This window comes from Notothenia rossii, assembly GCF_949606895.1.
Source record: "Notothenia rossii genome assembly, chromosome: 4".
Lineage (NCBI taxonomy): Eukaryota > Metazoa > Chordata > Actinopteri > Perciformes > Nototheniidae > Notothenia > Notothenia rossii.
Genome location: NC_136902.1, coordinates 19,380,011 through 19,399,862, shown reverse-complemented (window position 1 = coordinate 19,399,862; position 19,852 = coordinate 19,380,011). Strand labels below are relative to the sequence as shown.

At 40.1% G+C, this 19,852-nt stretch overlaps 2 protein-coding genes across 2 annotated transcripts in view; one reads left to right on the top strand and one right to left on the bottom strand.

Moving 5' to 3' along the window:
• Window positions 1–76: 76 nt before the first annotated feature.
• Window positions 77–4,583, bottom strand: LOC307038340 (uncharacterized protein). Its single transcript, XM_079679727.1, has 6 exons — window positions 2,928–4,583; window positions 2,722–2,756; window positions 1,811–2,024; window positions 1,609–1,721; window positions 1,108–1,264; window positions 77–786 (listed from the first exon to the last, which is right to left on the bottom strand). Exons 2-6 carry the CDS (start codon window positions 2,740–2,742, stop codon window positions 479–481), a joined length of 813 nt encoding a protein of 270 aa, XP_079535853.1. The 5' UTR covers window positions 2,743–2,756; window positions 2,928–4,583; the 3' UTR covers window positions 77–478.
• Window positions 4,584–16,793: 12,210 nt separating this feature from the next.
• Window positions 16,794–19,852, top strand: part of lgr6 (leucine-rich repeat containing G protein-coupled receptor 6) — a 37,443-nt gene continuing 34,384 nt past the window's right edge. Inside the window, exon 1 of the mRNA XM_079678164.1 lies at window positions 16,794–17,476. Within this exon, the coding sequence (XP_079534290.1) occupies window positions 17,256–17,476 (221 nt within the window). The 5' untranslated portion in view covers window positions 16,794–17,255. The remainder of the gene's footprint in view (window positions 17,477–19,852) is intronic.

Here is a 19,852-nt window from a genome sequence, read left to right as displayed (position 1 = left end):
TAGTACATCTTTGTTCACACAAATAGACAGGCAGACAGACAGACATACAGTCAGATCAACAAAATCTAGAAACAAATTCTGTTTTCTGAAAATATTTTTATTTTATTTTGATTTAAAAAAAGATATTTCGACACAAGTAAATAATGTTTTACAAAACCCAATTATGTAAATAATAAGAAGCAATTTTATTTGTTTAATATCTGCAATGCAGAGTCACATAAAAACAGAAATGCACACCTTTTAAAAAAAAAAAGAATTGTAATCCTACTTATGAAGTAGATATTATGTGATAACCTTTAAGATTTACATATGTTTTAATGCCAGTCATACATATGTCTTCTGGCTTTTCAAATACTTAGTATTCATTTATTTCGACTTATAATTACAAACAGAAAGGTTATCAGAAAGGATGATAACCGGAAGACCATCAGAACATCCTTTGCACTTATTCCATTGATATGCCTACTCATCATGCCTCCTACACTGAATGAGAGTCTCCTTGAAGGCCTCTCAGTGTCTTCTCATCGAAACGGTAGGTGAGCTTTCTCTTCACCTTTTTTATCTCGCCTGTGCGAGAGTAGTTCCTCAGGGCCCGCGCCATCTTCTGGTAGGTCATGGTCTTGCGATTGCCCTTCCTCTTGCCCCACAGCTGTGCCAGGCGCTCCTTGTTTTCAGAGGAGAACTGGAACGTGCCAGAGGAGGATTGAACCCACCAGATGCAGCTCCGCATCGATGGAGTCTGGAGCATCTCAAATAGAAACTGGAACAACCGCTCCTTCCTCTTTCCTGCCAAGGAGAAAGGGGATGTAAATATAAATATGAGGTGACAATGACTCACATGCATATAAACCCAACACAACATAAGACCTCAAACTAAATACTTAGATGTTTTTTGTAGTTTAGATATGTGGAAGTTTTGTAGAGTTTTGCTGCTCATCTGCACATGTTTTCAAAGATTAAAAGGCTTTATTGTCATATGCACAATAGCTTCATGTAGTTTTGGCAATGACAGTCTTAAGTCCCATGGTCCTCGAACAAAAAAACCTACCCTAACATACTTAAGAAATACAAATAAATAGAAAACCTGCGATGTGTTTGTGTGTATACCTGAAAGTGGGGCAAGAGGCAGGAGGTCTCTTTCAATTCCTCCTCCCCTGTCAGACAATGGTGACGGGGAATCTTGGTACTCCTGGTACTGGGAGCCACTGGACAGCGAGTCTGAGTCAAAGTATCCAGGGGCCCCGTAGGAATACGGAATGTGGTCCTGAAGCAGACGCATATTAAACATATTAATAATTTACGAAAGTAAAAATATATGTTGGCACAAACATATCATGTTGGCAAAAGCCAACTTTGTCAAACACAAGAAGTCTATGAAAATATCTGATCTCTGCGATATACAGAATAACATACAATCAGAAATTGACACATTTTATTTTAGGAACGATTTAGGTTCTACTTATAAAGTAGATACAACGTTCTAATGCCAGAGTCTCTTAATCATGAATCAAAGAGTCTCATGTGTCACGGTAATGTTTTTTTATATCTAGCTATGATAAATGGTAATCAGGCTTAAATGTACTAAGAAAATAAGGTCCTTAAACTCACCCATTGGTTGTCATGGGGACTAGGCCAGGCTGGATGCAGAGCTTGCTCGTCATATTCCTCGTGAGGAGTGTGAGAGTGCCACTCATACGGATGCTTGCCTGACCAGCTGTTCACTACGGAGAAACAGTCAAAAACATACAGTTAGAAGAAAATAAATATACAAGCACAAACTTAATCCAATTTGTAAACCTGCCACACTAACCTGTGATCCTGGTGCCCTGGTGGGGGTGTGCGTGTGTGTGTGGAGACACAGTGGCCGGAGGTGAAGCAGTAGTGTGCGCAGGATGGACCTCCATAGAGTGCTCCTGCAGGTACTCCTCGATGACCTCCAGGTCCACCTCAGGGCAGGAGGAGGGGGGCGCTGCGCTCCAAGCGCCCCGACCTGCGCTAAGCCTGATCTCAGTCACATAAGCCATCTGACAAACAAAGAGCAGGACACAGGCTTTCAGAAATATGATTTTGAGAGAGAGTTTGTTGCATGACGCTGATGGAAAGGAAAACACTTTGCATGATGGGTGGGATTTATCTCGGGTCAGTCATAACCTGTGTTATTAGCAGATCAAACACCTGCTGTGTTGTTATTCTTCATGAAACACCCATTGTTGTTTTGTTGTGGTGTACTTTTGAGATTCTGAAGATAAGGGATGCATTCATTCATCAACTTTTAATGAGCTGTGAATGTTCCATGTTTTTACATCATTTATAACAGAAGATAACATATTTTGTCCATCTACCATAGACCTTCACTAACAATATGAAGCAGTGAACTGTCTATTTAACCTGAGCTGTGGGCGATGTTGGAATTACGCCAGGTAACAACAGTGACAATTTGTATTTGAGTTTGACTGGCAAATTTATGCAAGTGTTTGTGCTTTTACTAACACAGGTAACATTCAGGTAACAGTGACGTGTGTTAGGTGTTTTCTTCAGAAATAACCTTTTTACCCTCATCCAACGCAATTCATTTACAGTAAACACAATTGTATTTTAGAGCAAACTGTTATTGAAACATCTTACTGTATACATATAAACACATTTCTGTCATTCGTGGTGTACAAACAACCAAAAAAGGACATCATACACACTTCTTAAAATAAATGAAATATCACTCACCGTCTCCAGATCTGCCAACATACCTAAAGAATAACCTGGAAAGAACAAACACACTTGTGAGACACCAGAATCAAAACTCACAAAATGAAGTGAAAGCAGCTGTCACACATACTTCTCTAAATGATCTGATAGGCCGTCACATGACAGCAAAAGACAATAAGTAAGAGCCCGAATGAATAATGAAATGAACATGATAATATCTGTACCTTATTCAGTTAGAGATGACAGCTCCTGTGTCTGGTAGAGTCAATGTACTATCCTCAGGCAGGAGAGAGAGAGGGTGGAGACATTGATATCTGAAAGCCTCACCTGAGTGATGCTCCACCTGAAATTGCACCTCTCTTATAGTCTTTGCACACTTTTGGCCAAGCCCCTTGGGAGTGGTTTACAAAATAAATGTTTTCCTTCTCAGCAGATTGCAAATAACAGCTACATATTTATTAACTGTTTTAAGCTATCATGGAATCAAAACTTGTGGTATATTTGTGGTTTCTTATCATTTCATTCACAACATAGAAGATATTTATTGAAAAACTCAGCACACTAACTGAAATATTTGAATGACATCTTTACCCATATGGGTTATGGGTGATGATGAAACTGTTCTCAAAACAATTTTACTGAAATAATGCCAACTAACTCATTAGTTACTGAGCAAAAGTAGTGTAAGGTCACCTATTCTGTCGATATAATACCTTATGAAACATGATAGTTAGTAGTTAAAAAAAGCTAACCAAAATACTGCTACATTAAAATCTAATTGTTGTTATATTGCATCACACCGCACAATATGGCAACGTTATGCAATCCATGGTCAACAAGTGACGTGTGAGCCTTTTTGTTTCGTGTACAATTAAGACGTAGATTCCAGAACCCTACTGGCACTGCAACATGCGTCTTTCATCATAGGGTGTGTATCTGAGGGATTTCCCCAAGCCTTTCTGAGTCTGAGACAAACACTGACTGTAAACTTGTTCAACTGATGGCTTCGAAGAGCCTGCAGCACAAGGAGAGGGATGTATAACCAGTCTGTGTGTACAACAACCAACCCTTGTCCAGCGTTTGAAGTCAAATCAGAAGTTACAGAATCCAATCAGTGCCTCAATACTCAAAGCAAGAATGGTGAATTCATCCTGAAATGAGGGTGTGTGATCTGGATTTAAAGACTCGAGGCGTTGTCAGAAGCTGCTTTTTCTTCACATGAGAGTGCCTATTATTGTCAGTAATACAAAAAAAAAGGATGTTTACAAAGGTCCGTTTTTTTGTTCACTGGTTCTCTGTTTACTTAGTGTCAGTGTGAGTTTCCTCAAATAGTACAAAGACAATTCAATTCAGGTCAACTGCAACAGGAATGTCTGGGGCCATTTGTGAAAATGTGTTAACCTACTGATGGACTTCTGACCTGTTTAAGGTGTTACCTTGTGTTTCCCTGCAATGCATGTTGGGATGAAACACGTACATGTTGACAGATATTCATTGAAACGAAAATAAATGAACCTTAACAACAATGAATGTTAAAAAAAATGACTTTGACAGTTATGTATTGCCTGATAAGCAGTGTCATTATAAATCTAAATGTAGTGCTGCTAGCCTGTGACCTCATTGGACTGATGATATATGACACATGTAGCGGGGAAGGCATCGGGGTATTTACACCTTGTGTTTTATTCCTGAGCTATCAACTCAAAAGGATAACAACTCAAACTGTGCTTACAGGAATAGCACTGCTAACTTTACAACTTGTTTAAGTTGTGTAAAGATTCATCACAGTAAAACATTATCACAGGCCCACACGCTGTACACCTAGAATGCACAAAATGTTATATGTCGAAGTGTATCAGAAATAACTTGGTACTTAACACTTTTATTGACCAAAATATACTTAAATGTTCTTCTTCTCTTTCTTTTTGGTTCTAGACTTTACCATAAGCATTGTGTACACGTACCTATGCATGCTTATGTGTAAAGCTCTTATTGAAACAGCAGCTGGGCCAACAGTGCCAGTGATTTCCCACCTGTGTGACAGGCTGACCACCTGCAGGCTTTGACCCCTTCTTTCTGTTTTAACTAACTAACTCACACACACACACACACACACACACACACACACACACACACACACACACACACACACACACACACACACACACACACACACACACACACACACACACACACACACACACACACACACACACACACACACACACACACACACACACACACACACACAGTGAAATGTTACTGCTCTACTTGTATGCATATAGCACAGCTTTGTTTACTCTGTGCATGTTTGTGCAGGTATAAATAATCAGAACCTATGGCAGACAAATATTTAGATTCTGGTTTGACTGAGAAATCTAATGATGAATTGATTATGTTACGCAAGTTGTTTGTTTATAAGATTTTCCAGTGCGGCTGTGGTCTTTAGAAGTTAAAGGCAGGCGGGAAACCTGTTCAACAAGGTGGAGAACTAGTTTCCGTGAAATATGGAGAGCATTTCCCGTACATAAAGCTCATGATGTCATACAACCTTTTTTTAACCCGTAAGTAACAAAACAAACCACAGAGTAGGGCATAATCTTGATGATGTGGTGAGACATAAGTAAGTGTATCTAATATTATCTTATCTATTATACTGCAAAAGTTAAACATATAAATCAGTAGTTCTCTCTCATGTGTGCAAACCCATTACCAAACCCATTTTATATACCATTACAACGCCAGTACCAAAGCCTAGTGGATAAATCAGACATGGCAGTATAGTAACATTAGTAGTTGAAAGAGCAGCAGTAGAAGGTAAAAGCTGTGAAATCATAAAGACACTTCTCAAGAACTTGATATAAAGACTTGATAAACGTGTTCGGAAAATCCCTGAGCGCTGAATGAAATAGGTGACGGTTAGGATTCCTATAATTCAGCTGCACCTGGAGGACCCAGACATGATAAGGCCAGAGAGACATTTGACCCTTGCAGTGAAAAGCACACAGTGAGGCAGGTGAAACCTAAGAAATGTTTATTAGCTCATCCAGCTTTCACACCTGATATGGGTTTGCAGAATTGCTTTAGCAGGTGGGGAAGTCGAAGCTAAAAATAAAGGTTTGCAGCTACCAATTAAATAAATAAAGCCACATAAAAACTACCACAGGTCTTTGGAGTGATAAAACAACTACTGAATTAAATATATTACTTTATTTCAGTATGTTTATTAATAGCTTGGCAGAAGTTTGCAACATCTGACTCTCTGCAGGAAATGCAGAAGTGATCACTGTAATTCTTTGGCAATTACAGGCAATTTTAATTACATTTGCATATTCTCTTTGTCCTTCAGCATCTGTGTGGGAGATTTAATCGATGGTCTTCATGAACTGTGTCTGAGTCACTTGAAATGTTTAACGGTCACAAAATGGCAGGTGAAAAAGAAAACTGACTTGTGAATGCTTATGCAAACACACACACAAACACATACAAACCTTGTTGACCATTAATGGCTTCAACATTTAATCTTATCAACACGGTCATCAGCGCCTGATGAGTAAAGGGCCGTGTATGTGTGTGTGTGTGTCCAGGTGTAGTGAGTTTACAGTTATAGCCAAACCCCATAGATTAGTGAACATACGCAAATCCCCTGTACACATGCAGGTTTATGGGAATTCCCCCAATGCCTTGATAAAAAGGTTGGTGGCGTTGGGGCGTGTGCTTGTTTATGCGTGTGTAAAGTGATAAGTAAGAAAGCCACAAGCCCTAATGACAAACACGCATTCATAAAAAAAGCAGCAAACACATTTCATATTTGATCACATTACATTTTGGGACCTAAATTCACGTGTAATTTGTACTGTTGCTAGGCCTGATGATGATTTTAATGAATGGTGAAGAACAACAGCTTTTTAAAAATCTGTTTGATGTTCACACCCTTGGGCAGGGCCCCAGTGGAGGCAGGTGAGGAGGCAGTTGGACATGGCGTGGCGTACTGTGTATTAGAGACGCTGGCAAGTATGCAAAACTTGAGGTTTTCACCTCCAGCTCGATATCGCTCTCCCACATTTCTGTCGCTTTTCTTTTCTGTATTTTCCATGTCTCTTTCTTCTTTGAATTAAATGCAATAACAAATATTTTTGGTTCCAAGTTGTATTTAAAATTGTAATCACAATTTTTCAAAACAAAACTGCAGTATGCACATACTTGTAATTTACATATGGTTACCAGCAGTGGTCAATTGGTCTTGGTTACAGAGGATATTATACATCCCTCTTAGGAGAATGCCGGAGATAAGGAATGGGATTGGGAACTGGTGGGACTGTGCATTCCCACGGAATGTTTGTGTCCTCGAGTAGGCAGTCCTACAATCTGTGGTCTCAATAAAATGTCATAAACCACACATAGACGCACAGAGACCCACCATCCTTATCGCAATAACACATAAACTGGAGTGCAAAGACTGTACATAAATCATCAGTTTTCACAGCAAGATAAGCAATGGACAAAGAGAGCTATCTGAGCTCCGAGGATAAAATATAACATCTTCATAACATTTTCTTGATCCCAAAGAACACAATAAAGGGCCTGAGGGTTTTTGATGAGCTATTTTGAAACCAGTCCCTGTTGCATAGAGGAAAGCCCACACACGCCACACTCAGGGAAGCCATGCATGTTTGTCTCTTAGCCCAGATTGAGCAGATCCCAGTGTATTCTCCTGCTGGGGGCCCACACCTCCACTCTACAGCTGTTGTCATGGAGGGAGGGGACATGAAAACAATAGCTGTCTTTTCTATCAGCCTCCCACATTTGAACTTTTTGCCTGCAAAAAACCCCTCCCTTGACATCTGTCTCAATATTTCAGAGGGTAATAGTACTTGATCATTGTGTTAGGTGTTTTTGAGCTTGTAATGTTTCTGCATAATGCATGAACTCTCTTCAATCGAGAGGTTTCAACAATAAAGGATGTAAGTACTAAAATTGTGTCTGATCCCACCCACATACTCCACCCAGAATTCCAGCTCCTACCTTCTGGTAGAAGATTCAGGGTTCCCAAGAGCAGGCTGAACCGCTATAAGCACTCATTCCTACCTATGTCCATTAAGCTTCTTAACATTCACATGAAATTAAATGTAGTCAAATGTAATGAAATGTACTTTTTGAAATGTTGGCCATGAGGGTTGTGCGTCTGTGTATTGTGTTTGTTCAAACGGTGTATGACTGATGATATGTGTATGTCTCTTAATGTCTACTAAGTTTGTATACTGTATGTACATGTATGCGGAACTGTAAGGCAGAGTCCAGAACAAATTTCCTTACGGAGACAATAAAGTATGTCGTATCGTAAGTACTTTACATCATATATTATAATGTAAATTAAAAATACTTTACAGTGTCTCAGCCCCTTTTCTGAAGCTTTGTATAGCTGATTGGTTATCCCATTTCACACACCTCAATTATGTCTTATGATGGTACTTGTATTTTTTTTAACTTGTGAATACATTAAGTAATCAGTGTTGTTATTACGGAACAACCTGATTTACTTTCTGCGACCCTGTATTGCAGTGAATGATAATGTAACATAAATAAATAACAGGTTTGCTGTTGGTTTGACTACCGTTATGTATCGACATCCTTGATAAAGAAACTGGTGTAGAATAAAAAATGGATAAACAGATGTTCAGTTCAATTAAATCACATTTGACAATAAACAACGTTTTATATATTCAGCAAATGATTGACTTGACAGGAAATATAACTTCCTGTGGGGAAAAAAAGCTTTAAGCAAAGAGCACCAATCTAAACTATTATTCTACAATTTATAATCCTTTTACCCGTGGCACCTGCAGCAAAAATAACTTTGCTACCAAAAAGTTACAATTCCTTTAAAAGGACATAAAGACTGAGTCTCTCAAGTCAACTCAACTTCTGTAACTCGAGTCAAGTTGAGATGCAATTAGTTAATTATTTTGTCAACTTTGTCTAACATCCACATCTCTGCTGTATGATGGTGATAAGAGGAAAATAAACATAAAAGTAAATCTCATCAGAAGGGGACAAATACAATGTTATTTGATAACGTTGATCCATGGGAACTACATCCTGTGGGGTTTTTTCTGTGTGATTTTTGCACCTTTAGGAGTGTCCAACAGTGACAGGGCAGCTGTGTCTGGGTTGTATCAGCACGCACGTACTTTATGGTTAACCTGCTCTAGAAAGAGTTTGCAATATTATGGCGAGGGAAAGCCTTCCTCTTTCGTGAGAAGACCAGCGTCATTGTCTAGGCAGATATCGGATATTTATCACTTCTGCTTTGCTCAAATCTTAAAAGGTCAGAGTGTGGTCAGCAGAATGAATGACAGTGCAGTTCGTGCTAAGATTGAGTTCTTGTGGTGTGAGTATTTATGCTGAAAGTGCAGTGACAGATGTGTAGCGTTAAGAGATGAACCAACAGTGCTGGTGAAGAGGACATATTTGTATTGTTTTACAATACTGAATCACAATGGATATGACAGTGATTTAAAATTATTCAATGCATGATTAGTGATTAGGATAAAACCCATCATTTCATTACACTATGTAAGCTGATAGGCTTACATGGTAAAGTGGAATTTTGAAGGGGTTCTCTGGCTGCACAATAAACCTTATAATTCTGTCTATGATACTTCCATGGAAAGACCCTGCTTACACTGCACAGTAAAATGCCTCTTCAGCAAAAAGAGATCCAGGCCTTTGGCAATGTGATTCTGACTAGAGAGAAAACACAATTCAACACTGAATAAAGGAAAAAAAGAGAAAAGGCTAAATCCTTGACAATAGAGTGGTGCAGGGATGACATATTTACCCGGAAATAAGCTATAAGGTTCTCTCGACAAAAAAGCAATGGATTCTCCATAGGATTTTGGAAAATAGCTCAAAATAAGATCTGTGGAAAACGAACCTGTTTGATAAATGCACGTTTTGTCTACCCTACTTTTATCATTTTCTAATCATAAATATAATCGGAGGAAGCAAAATGCTAACGTTATGCTATAAACGAACTACAGCAGAGTACAGCATGGTCGCAAGACTTCAACGTCACGCCAACTTAAGATCGATATTCAAAAATACAGATTCAAAATTGTACAAGTTGAAGCGTTTGTTTTAACAGTTTGCAGGAGGCAGGTACTTTCTTTCAAGCAGAACAGGGGCAAACAAACTTAGCGGGAGTTTTTACGTGTTCGGCGTAATGACGTACAACATCCTCGACAACTTCTGTAGTCCTATTCAGCCACTTTCATTTCATTTCAAACCTTTATTTAACCAGGTAGGTTCCAATCTTTCAAGGGAGACCTGCAGCAAGTAGGTTACACATGAAACATAAAACAATAAAGGACATCATACATAATATTTACAGGGCTACATTTACATCCCTATCGACATTTACAAGTACCGACACTTGTTAACAACCAATGTTTTTCAGACACGTAAACTCTTCAAAAATCACCAGTGGGGTCACTTCTGATGTATTTAATGTCGTAGAACAAAACGTGATCCGTCTCTTAAATTTGTGTCAACCATAGACCTTATTTCCAGCTATTTTCCAAAATCCTATGGAGAAATCCTGTTGACTCTGAGACTAATACAACTAATTACAACTAATTGTGCATGTAGCGTTTGGTTTATTTACATGTTTGGCAGGATAGCGCCACCCACATTCAACCCTGAGAATTATCCATGTTTGGCTTTCAGAAATGTAGATGTCAATGATAAATAAAAAGGTACTTACAGTTAAAATTAGCAAATGTAATGTACAGTACATAACAAAATAATCCTTCTTGCTATAGCAAAATGTGTGACTTCTTCACTGGAAAAAAACATATTAAAAAACCTTTATATTTGTATTATTTTAATTCGGAGAGTTTTGAGTTTTGTAGTTTATACACTTGACAATATGTTTTAAACATTCCGGTTCATGGAGCAGCTGCTATTCAAAGTGTACAATTTGAGTGTGACTTCAATGGTATATTTATTTGCAAACATTCATAAAGAACACTTATCAGCAGATTCTGCCATTGTATATCTAAGAGACATGAAGCATTGTTTATAAAGATTTATGCACACATGCTTGGAGCTGGTTGTTTAGCTCCGGACCTGCTGCACAGATTCTGCTCTTTCTTTTGGCTGAAGATGGCGCCATATCATCAGCTAATCGGAAGGGAACTCTGGAGCCAATAGAGAGCAGTTCACACAATCTAATGGTATGATTTCATGAGATTATTGTAATCATGCGTTCAGTGCTGATACATTTCATTCTTCCTGGGTGCCTAATTTCTGTTTTCATAGCTGTAATCTTTCAACTGCTGCTATGTCATTTTCAGATGACTGGAATTCTCTGAGACTAGTGTGAAACCTACAATAATAAGGCTCCTCTCTTCATCTCACTACATTGTGTTGAGTCTCCTGCTAGTCCTATCTAGGTTCTGCATGAATGGGACTCTATGGGGACAGTCCAATACTTCCAGTCACTGTTAACATTCCATATCAGTCTCCCTCCAGACTGATACCATCAAGCAGAACTGCGGCCCAAACATCCATCATTCACCAAGTGCACACAAACACACACTGACACAGACATGAACTAACACACAATGAAGCATGATTAGGGAGTCTTCGCCACAGTGACCTTTGCGTTATATCAAAGTCAATTTACTGTCATATTTACAGGTAACACTCACACAGACAAACACGCGCACCTACAAACCATCTCACATTGCAGCGCCACTGGCCTCGCTCAGAATAGCATCAAACAGAGGGGCGCATCTCTCTCTTCAGCAATGTACAGGTGCAGACCTGTCGGCTTTAGTCAGTCTATTTCACCATATTAACCCTTGTATATCACTCTCACAGCAGAGAAGAAAAATCATGGTGGATATCAAAATACAATAAAGAATTGTCCTATGACAGAGATATATTATTATGAGGGAAAGTGTTTGTTTATATTGCATTTAATTGTATCAACCCTTTTAAGATTTTTTTGCGGGGGGGGTTTTGTATTTATTTGACAAGGGCATGTTTACAGTAAGTACAAAGAATCTTGAATGAATTCATTGTTCAGCCTAATACAAGCATATATTGTTTCAATAAAAACACCTTGATATGATAGAATCTTGCAACACCATAATATCTTAGTTCATTAAATAAGACTTTTTTAACAATATCCAAACATAACATACTGAGATAAAACGTTTTTTGCCCTTTGTCAGTGATCAATAAATCAATCAATCAATGTTTATTTATATAGCCCAATATCACAAATGTTACATTTGTCTCAGTGGACTTCACAGTTTGTACAGAATAAATGAGAAGTGATGATGAGAAGTCTTAACGTTCCCCAGCTCAATGCATCCACTGCTGGGTACAGTCACTGTGAGAGGAACTCCCTCTTATGTTTATTGTTAGTCATTGCACAAATAAAAGGAAAACGTTGTTTTTAATGAAATGATCAGTTACATTTATAGAATTGTCCAAATCTTGTACTTTTTTAAAGAACCTCTTTCGGTGTCAATAGGTTATTCTAATAATAAAAGGTTTTACTCGTCATAAAGGGATACATAGGATACTCCTGATCCTGTGTTATGCAATACTTTTATATGTATTTATATTTTTTATACATTATCTTTTAATTTGTATTAAACTTGTATTATTATATTCCACAATGTGTCTTTGAGGCAAAAATGTTTGGTTTTGAGTGAATTGTCATGTTAACTTTTGGTTGGGTTACATTAACATTTGGTACACATTCATGTACTCTTGCACCATCATCAGGTCAAAAGTATGTCTTGTCGTATGACCATATACCTGCACAATTATCGGCCACTGCTGTACTATGGGTTTAGTGCTAATTAGTGAATATAAACACGCTCACACACTAAACTGAGACGGCAAAAAAATTGTAAACATTGTACCGGCTAAACATCAGGATATCAGCCTTAGCATAGTAGGCATGTTAGCATGTTGTAGTTAGCATTCAGCTCAATTGACCAATGTTCCTACATCAGACTTGCAGAGCCGCTAGCATGGGTGTATATTATTCATCCTGTTGATTTTTTTCACAAACACTTCAAATTGAGATGGTGTGTGGTCTACTGTGTGTATCATTTTGTATTATGTGTATTGTACTGTTTGTGAAGTGCTGCCGTAGAGCATCGAAAATGTCAAATGTTGTTGCTCTGGAGGTATTTTAGAGGAAAGACACAAACTGACCCACCAAAAGGTGAAAAGCTATTGCCAGCCTGTGATGGATTGCTTTGCTGAACTCTGTGACTGACCATGTCCCCAGGCCTACTATTGTCCCGAACTAAAAACACACAAAAATACCCCCACCCCTGTTCTGCCTAGGCAGCCCTTCATCTCTTCCACCTTGCCCCACCCTTGCATCCTCATCCCCTTACCTCATCCCCCTTCCTTCCGCCGCTCTTTCTTTCATTCACCTCATTCCTTTGTACTGTGAGATGCAGAGAGGAAGGGGGGGGGGGGGGGGGCTTTTGTTGGCTTTCAGGTGGTTTCACATGAAAAGCCAGGGTACACACCTATGTTGCCGCCACCGGTGACCCACGGCGTCTCCCTTGCTTCCGCTTAGTTTACCTGAGTTAGCCTTCAATTGCCTCTGCACAAATGCAGTCACAGGGCATCAAGCAGACGCTGCATGCAGGTGTGCACAATTACACAGACTTTATCTTTTTAGGGATTGAATGATAGATGTTGGATGTGCAGGAGTAAGGTGGGGAAGAATTAAAAAGGGATAGGCCGGGGATGTGTGTGAGGACTGGAGGTGAGGTGGGATGGAGTGTGTGTTGAGGGGGGGGGTTGATTGCTCGGCTACTTTCTCTGTTCTCTCCCTGAATGGACTCTTCTTGCTGCAAGGAGCTCAGGTAGCCGTGTGTGTGTTTTATTCCCAGGTAGACCACGGTGAGTGCTCTCAAGTCAGTGTCAGGTGTCAGGCAGCTACTTGTCTTTGTGTCTTCAAGGCTGCCGTTTGCTGGGATAGTGTTTACAGCCCAGAGAGGAGAGAGGGAGGATGGGGGAGGAGAGGGGAAGGTGCTCTGGCTTTGATCCTAGGCAGACTGTTTGATAGCGTTTGTGTGAGGCAGGGTGAGAAAGGAGAGAGGGAGAATAAGAGCACACGCATACTTTTTCAGTGGCATATACACATTTCTGCACACATGCTAACAACTGTGTATATGTGTGTGTGTATGTGTGTGTGTGTGTGTGTGTGTGTGTGTGTGTGTGTGTGTGTGTGTGTGTGTGTGTGTGTGTGTGTGTGTGTGTGTGTGTGTGTGTGTGTGTGTGTGTGTGTGTGTTTGAGTCATTCATTCAGCCCAGAGCTGCACTACGGATTTGTGGAACCTTGAGAAGAATGACATTTGACAAACCCTGAAAAATTACTAATTTGCAAAGTGCTCATTAATTAAAGTGATATGAACATATAACACTAGTCAGTCATAGTAATATCGTGTCAACTGACTCCAGTCAGCAAAACTCCAGTTTATTAACATTCAAACATCTTTCAGCTCACACGGTATCAAGCAAATGTGTGGATGGCATTTTAAAGTCTGTATGTGAAGTAAGAAGGCATGCTTAAGGTGAGATTAGCCTATAGTTTAGTCAATTTACTAATGCTAAGGAACATCGTTTTCCCAAACGCATACAAAAGTATGTAAAAGCCTTGTGCCTTAGAATATGCATGTTTATTTTCCAACAAACTACTTTTAAACTAATTTCAAATGCGTGTGAAAAAGTTGCCTATATTTGAAAACTGTATAACTGACCCAAATGTAACCTTTCGACAGGTGCAATTTTTACAAACAAGTAGCAGATTTTTTCTTAGGACTGCCTTGTGTGGTTGTCTGCATATTTGAGATTAAAGGGAGGAAAGGTAACAAATCAGAAGAAGAAAGCGAGACCAATAAGAAAGAGAGAGACAGGCAGAGAAAGAGAGGCAGATTTTTACAGTGCGTGTGTTTTAGGGTTCCCCTGGGGCAAGACAATTAAAGAGCATTTAAAAAGATGACAGAGCTCTGCGCATAAAAAGGGGAGAGGTGGAGAGCCCAGGGAGTGGAAGAGTTTGCAGGTGTATGAAGAGCCTGTGCAAGTTTTTCTATATGTGCATGTTTGCCCGTGGGAATGTGCATGTGCTGAAAGTGGGTGTACTGTAGGATCACGCACAAATATTCCTCTAGAGTCTGTATATCTGCATCTGAGGTAGTGAAAGAAATAATATAAGAAAACATTAATTGAAAACAATTTACGCAACATTTTCAATCCAACAATAGACAAAGAGCAACAATGCACATTCCACTACAAAGAGGGAGAAAAGACAGAGCACAGAGAGAGCATGAGAGAGAGAGGGAGACCATGTGAAGAACAGCTCTGAAAGACTTTTTGTGGGGACATAACAAAGGCCCCTCAGAAAACACAGTGGCATAGGAATGTTAATTAATTAATGAGAAACTATTCAGGCAACAGAGAATGGTGGAGAAAGAAAGACATAAGAGAGAGACTGACAGACCTGCTGGAGGGGCAGACAAACTCAAACAAGGGTGCAAAGACTTTTTATATTTCAGAAAGCACAGAGTGAACTTACTTTGGACAAGTTTCAATGAAACAGGCATGATAGGGGAACTTGCTTGTCAATAACTTTGTATGATGCATCTCTGCTCGTGCATTTTGGCGCACTGTCAAAGCTTCTGTTCTTCAAGCTTCAGCTTTCCAGGAAATACAAGAACAACTTTGCTTTCCACATTTACTACCATGCATTTCTCAGTTAATCCATTGGGGTTTTAAAAATATTTCGTTGTCAGAATTGATCAAGTCATGGTGGACTGTGTAATCCTGCTCGTAAAAGAAGAAAAATCACATAAACTTGAGTTATTAGTTATTATGAAATGTTTGCCCGATTTTGGATTTCTTTTCAATTAGAGAAATGCTTCATAATCTGTAATTGATTCAGTGTTTAATTGTCTTCTACTGGAAAACATTAATTATCTCACCTCCCTATTGCAGCTTTTTACTTCTTAGTACGTGCTGCTAGGAGGAGATACGCCTGACATCTTACAAAAGGGCAGAATTAAGTCGGCATTGCTTTGAATGGAAAGCCAGTTTTTCTTTCTTTGATTTGTTATAATTATGGAATGCATCATTCAGCAGTTATGCAACACCCTGTGCTTACAGGTGCACAGCATGTAAAGCTCAGCTGTGGAGCAGAGCATTTCATTTTATAGCATTTCTGTCAGGCTGTATGAAGCCCTCATCTGTGCTCAGTCAGGAACAGCACATGTTTGATTTAAATATCACATCCACGCAGGCAAGACTTATGTGTTGTAATAAAAGAAAGGGAAATTATTTTCAAAGATCTGTTAAAAATCTGCACTGGAGCACACTGACTGTGAAATACAGACAGGCTTTAGCCAGAGGCAGCTGACACTTCTTCACAAATCCACACTCTTCTCTCTATAGACTGGAGTGTGTGTATGTGAAATGGATATGTGAGCTCCTTTGCGCCGGTCACTCATAATCTGTTATTTTCTATGGGTGTCCCATGTGCGTGTGTGCATGCAGGCGGGTGTGTGTGTCTGTGCGTGTGTGCAATCGAGCATTCCAGCAGAAGAAACCTGAGAAGGTGTGACTTACGAGACACTGGATTCGGCCCTTTCTGGGGACTGAGGGGTGCTGAAGTGTCAGAATTCCAATTTCCTCCAAACAGTCACTCCCAGTCACACACTCTCACCCCCTGCATCTCTCACACGGCCAGACACACTCATCAGAGCTTGCTTTCTTACTCTCTTTCAGATATAAACACTAATTTTCTCCCAGTTCCATTCATAAGGTCCCAAAAGGAGACATTTGGTCTCACACCACTGTACTGCATTGCCGCCACCCCCCCCATCCTCTTTTCTCTTCCTCAAACTCACTCTTTCTCCTAACATCAAGCGTCTAGGAAAAGTAAAACAGGGGGAGAGGAAGAGAGGGAGAAAGAGAGGGAAGAGTTTGAGAATCGCGGGCCCCTCCTACTTTCCGGAGATGCTCCAGCCCATCCCTAAAATGTGGGCCAATGAGGGTGGCTCATTCACAACTCATGCGCTCCTTCTACAATAGGTAAGGAGAGAGAGACAGAGAGAGCAAGAGATATATACAAGGAGTGAGAGAGAGAGGGAGAGAGAGAGAGAGAGAGAGAGAGAAAGGGTGGCTGTGTTTGGGGGAGAAAGACTGTGAGAAAGGAGAGGGCATAGTGAGAGGAAAGAGGGGCAAGAAGTTACTACAAAGTTAACCCCTAGGGATGAAGTGACGGAAGGATAAAGAGAAATGAGGAGATAGAACTTGTGACAGGGACAGACTTTGAGTGAGGATAACCTGCACAGGAGAAAAAGGCAGCAAAGAGCCAGGACTATTGAAAAAGGAAAGAGACTTTGGATCATCCTCACTTCATCAAAGCTGCATCTTTCACAATCAGAGGACGAAAGAGAGTAGGACAGACACATCTACAGGTGTAGTTGCAGACAGGTGGATAGTTAGACATGCTTTCTGTGCTCCTGATTCTCTGCGTAGCTGGTGGAGTTTTGGGGTCCGCCCCTGGAGTTTGGGGGTACGGACGGGCCCAGGACAGACAAGGGCCGGCGGCACCGCTGTGCCCGTCTCCGTGCCAGTGTGAGGAAGATGGGATCTTCGTCATGGTGGACTGCTCGGAGTTGGGACTAGCTTCTGTTCCGACCAACCTCAGCCCTCTCACCACTTACCTGTGAGTACCACATGTTAATGTTGGGCACAGCCTAGAGTGTGTCATCTTGAAACTTAGCATCTCCTGGCCTTGCCCATTTCCTTGACCCCAATCATCCATTTCATGTGTTTCCACTTTGGATCTCATCCCTCATTTATGATGATTGGTTTCACATGAGAAATTAAAGTGAGAGTCCCAACAGCTAGTCTTGATCATTCATTTGTAATTGAAAAAAAGATAGTCAAGCTGAGTAACCTCTTTTGAAAAAAGAGCAGAAGGCAACAGTTGCTTAGATGTGTGACCAGCAGCAGAGCTCTCATGTACATAACAAAATGGACAGGGCCAAAAGGGAACATGTGTGTGTTGACCACTATGGCAAAATACCTGGACCACTTCTTTCAGTATCAGGTTTCTGAGCGCCAACTGGAGACCCAGCTTGAGAGTGTGTGCGAAAGCTGGAAGCACATGACACAAGGATGTGTTTGTGTGTGTGAAAAAGGAAGTGTTTGAACACAGATGTCTAAATGTGTGTGAAGTTTAATGACGGGTTTTATGTCACTAATCTTCATCTCACTGTTGTTTGATACCAAATGAAGGTAGAAATGATTGGGGAAAAATAAGTTAATTCTGTATAGGGCCGCACGATTTGGGGAAATAATAATTGCGACAGATATTGCAATTCGATTTCGATAAGCGACCCGACAGAAGTTTATTGTAAAATGCATATCTCCAGCTAGGAAGGTCGTATCAACGTGCTCCCGTCTCTAGCACCCCCGCAGCCCGAGCTACGAGTGAAAGAACTAAACGTACATGAAACTTCCGTTGGGTTGCTTTAAAGTCAAGCTTCAGTTTAAGATTCGCCCTGTAATAGATGTAAAACATGTGATGGAGCATTACTGACCTGACTCAGATGGTTTGTTTCACCAAACCATCTAGGAAAGCTCCATTGGAAGCCATTTGGAAAAGTATTTCAAAAAGACTTGGCAGGTGATTGGATCAATCTGTCTATCACCTTCTATCATGGGCCACTTCTGATTGGTTAACAATGACTGGTACATGTGGAGCACAGCACTTCTGTTGGTGTGGATGACTGACACAAAAGAAGAACAACACAGAAAAAACTAAAAAAAATCGCAGGCTTTGCAATTTGATAATTGCACCATTTCAAATCGCGAATTCGATTTAAAGTCGATTAATCGTTCAGCCCTAATTCTGTATATTCTTTTTCTGGTTAAGCTGACAAAATAGACTCTTTGATGATACTTCAATTTAGATCTTTGACCAGTAAATATGATTTGTGAGTATACGCTTGCATTCTGGAAAGGGGCACATACTTCTAAAACAATTAGAAACATGATTATATTTGTTCCTCATCACAATAGTTAACATAATGAGCTGCAGGAATTAAGCCCAACTCACACCCAGGATTTTCAATGAGTAATATATTCTGTAAAAGACCACCAACCTAACACCATCCTGTTGTGGTTTAAAAAAAACTGATATTTTGAGGAAAACACTTTTATTACTGATATTGAATGGATAGAAGTCAAATCCAGGAAATAGGGTATGATATAGCAGTTGCGCACTGGGGGCTTTACAAGTAATACTATAGAGGGGCAGGATTTAAAATGTGGGAGGAAAGATCAACAGATTATGTAGCAAACAACTCTAAAAGAGACATTAAAGACTTCTTGAAGACATCTTGAATGATGTAGAGTTTATGGAGGTGAAATACAGTTGATAACTCCATCGAGGAGTCACTCCCTTTAAGAACATCAAACACTAATTTTCACACTCACATGTAATAGCATAGAGGGATGGATAAGTCTGAGAGGGAGAGTATAAAGCAACTCAATCTCCCTCTAAAATAACAAGCTCTGATCTCCCTATGTGCAAGTCTACACTGCTCTTAACTGCCCCCCCCTCAAACACACACACAGAATCAGAGATATACACACAAACACACTCATTCCCTACAAACACAAGAGTAATTGCTCATTTCCCCTTGTTACCTAACAGTGGAACTGGACCAATTAGCGAGTTTGAGGGCCGATTTAGAATAAGATAAATAAACTCAGAGACCAACCGCACACTCCCACACACACACTGACACACACCGCGGAGAGGAGAAGAAGGGAATGTGGGACAGCAGGAGAGATGCCGCAACAAATTAAGATAAGAGAATCACAGATTTTTCTTTTGCCTTGCTGATAAAAATCATCAAACACAAAAAAACAACCTCCCCTTCAACCCCCCCCCCCCCCCCACACACACACACACACACACACACACACACACACACACACACACACACACACACACACACACACACACACACACACACACACACACACACACACACACACACACACACACACACACACACACACACACACA

Excerpts from the sequence above, each read along its gene's own strand:
- LOC307038340 (XM_079679727.1), bottom strand. The coding sequence starts at position 2,742 with ATGTTGGCAGATCTGGAGACG. Across the intron at positions 1,265-1,608 it reads GTCCCCATGACAACCAATGG|GACCACATTCCGTATTCCTA; the intron begins GTGAGTTTAAGG and ends CGTCTGCTTCAG. Across the intron at positions 787-1,107 it reads GCCTCTTGCCCCACTTTCAG|GAAAGAGGAAGGAGCGGTTG; the intron begins GTATACACACAA and ends TCTCCTTGGCAG.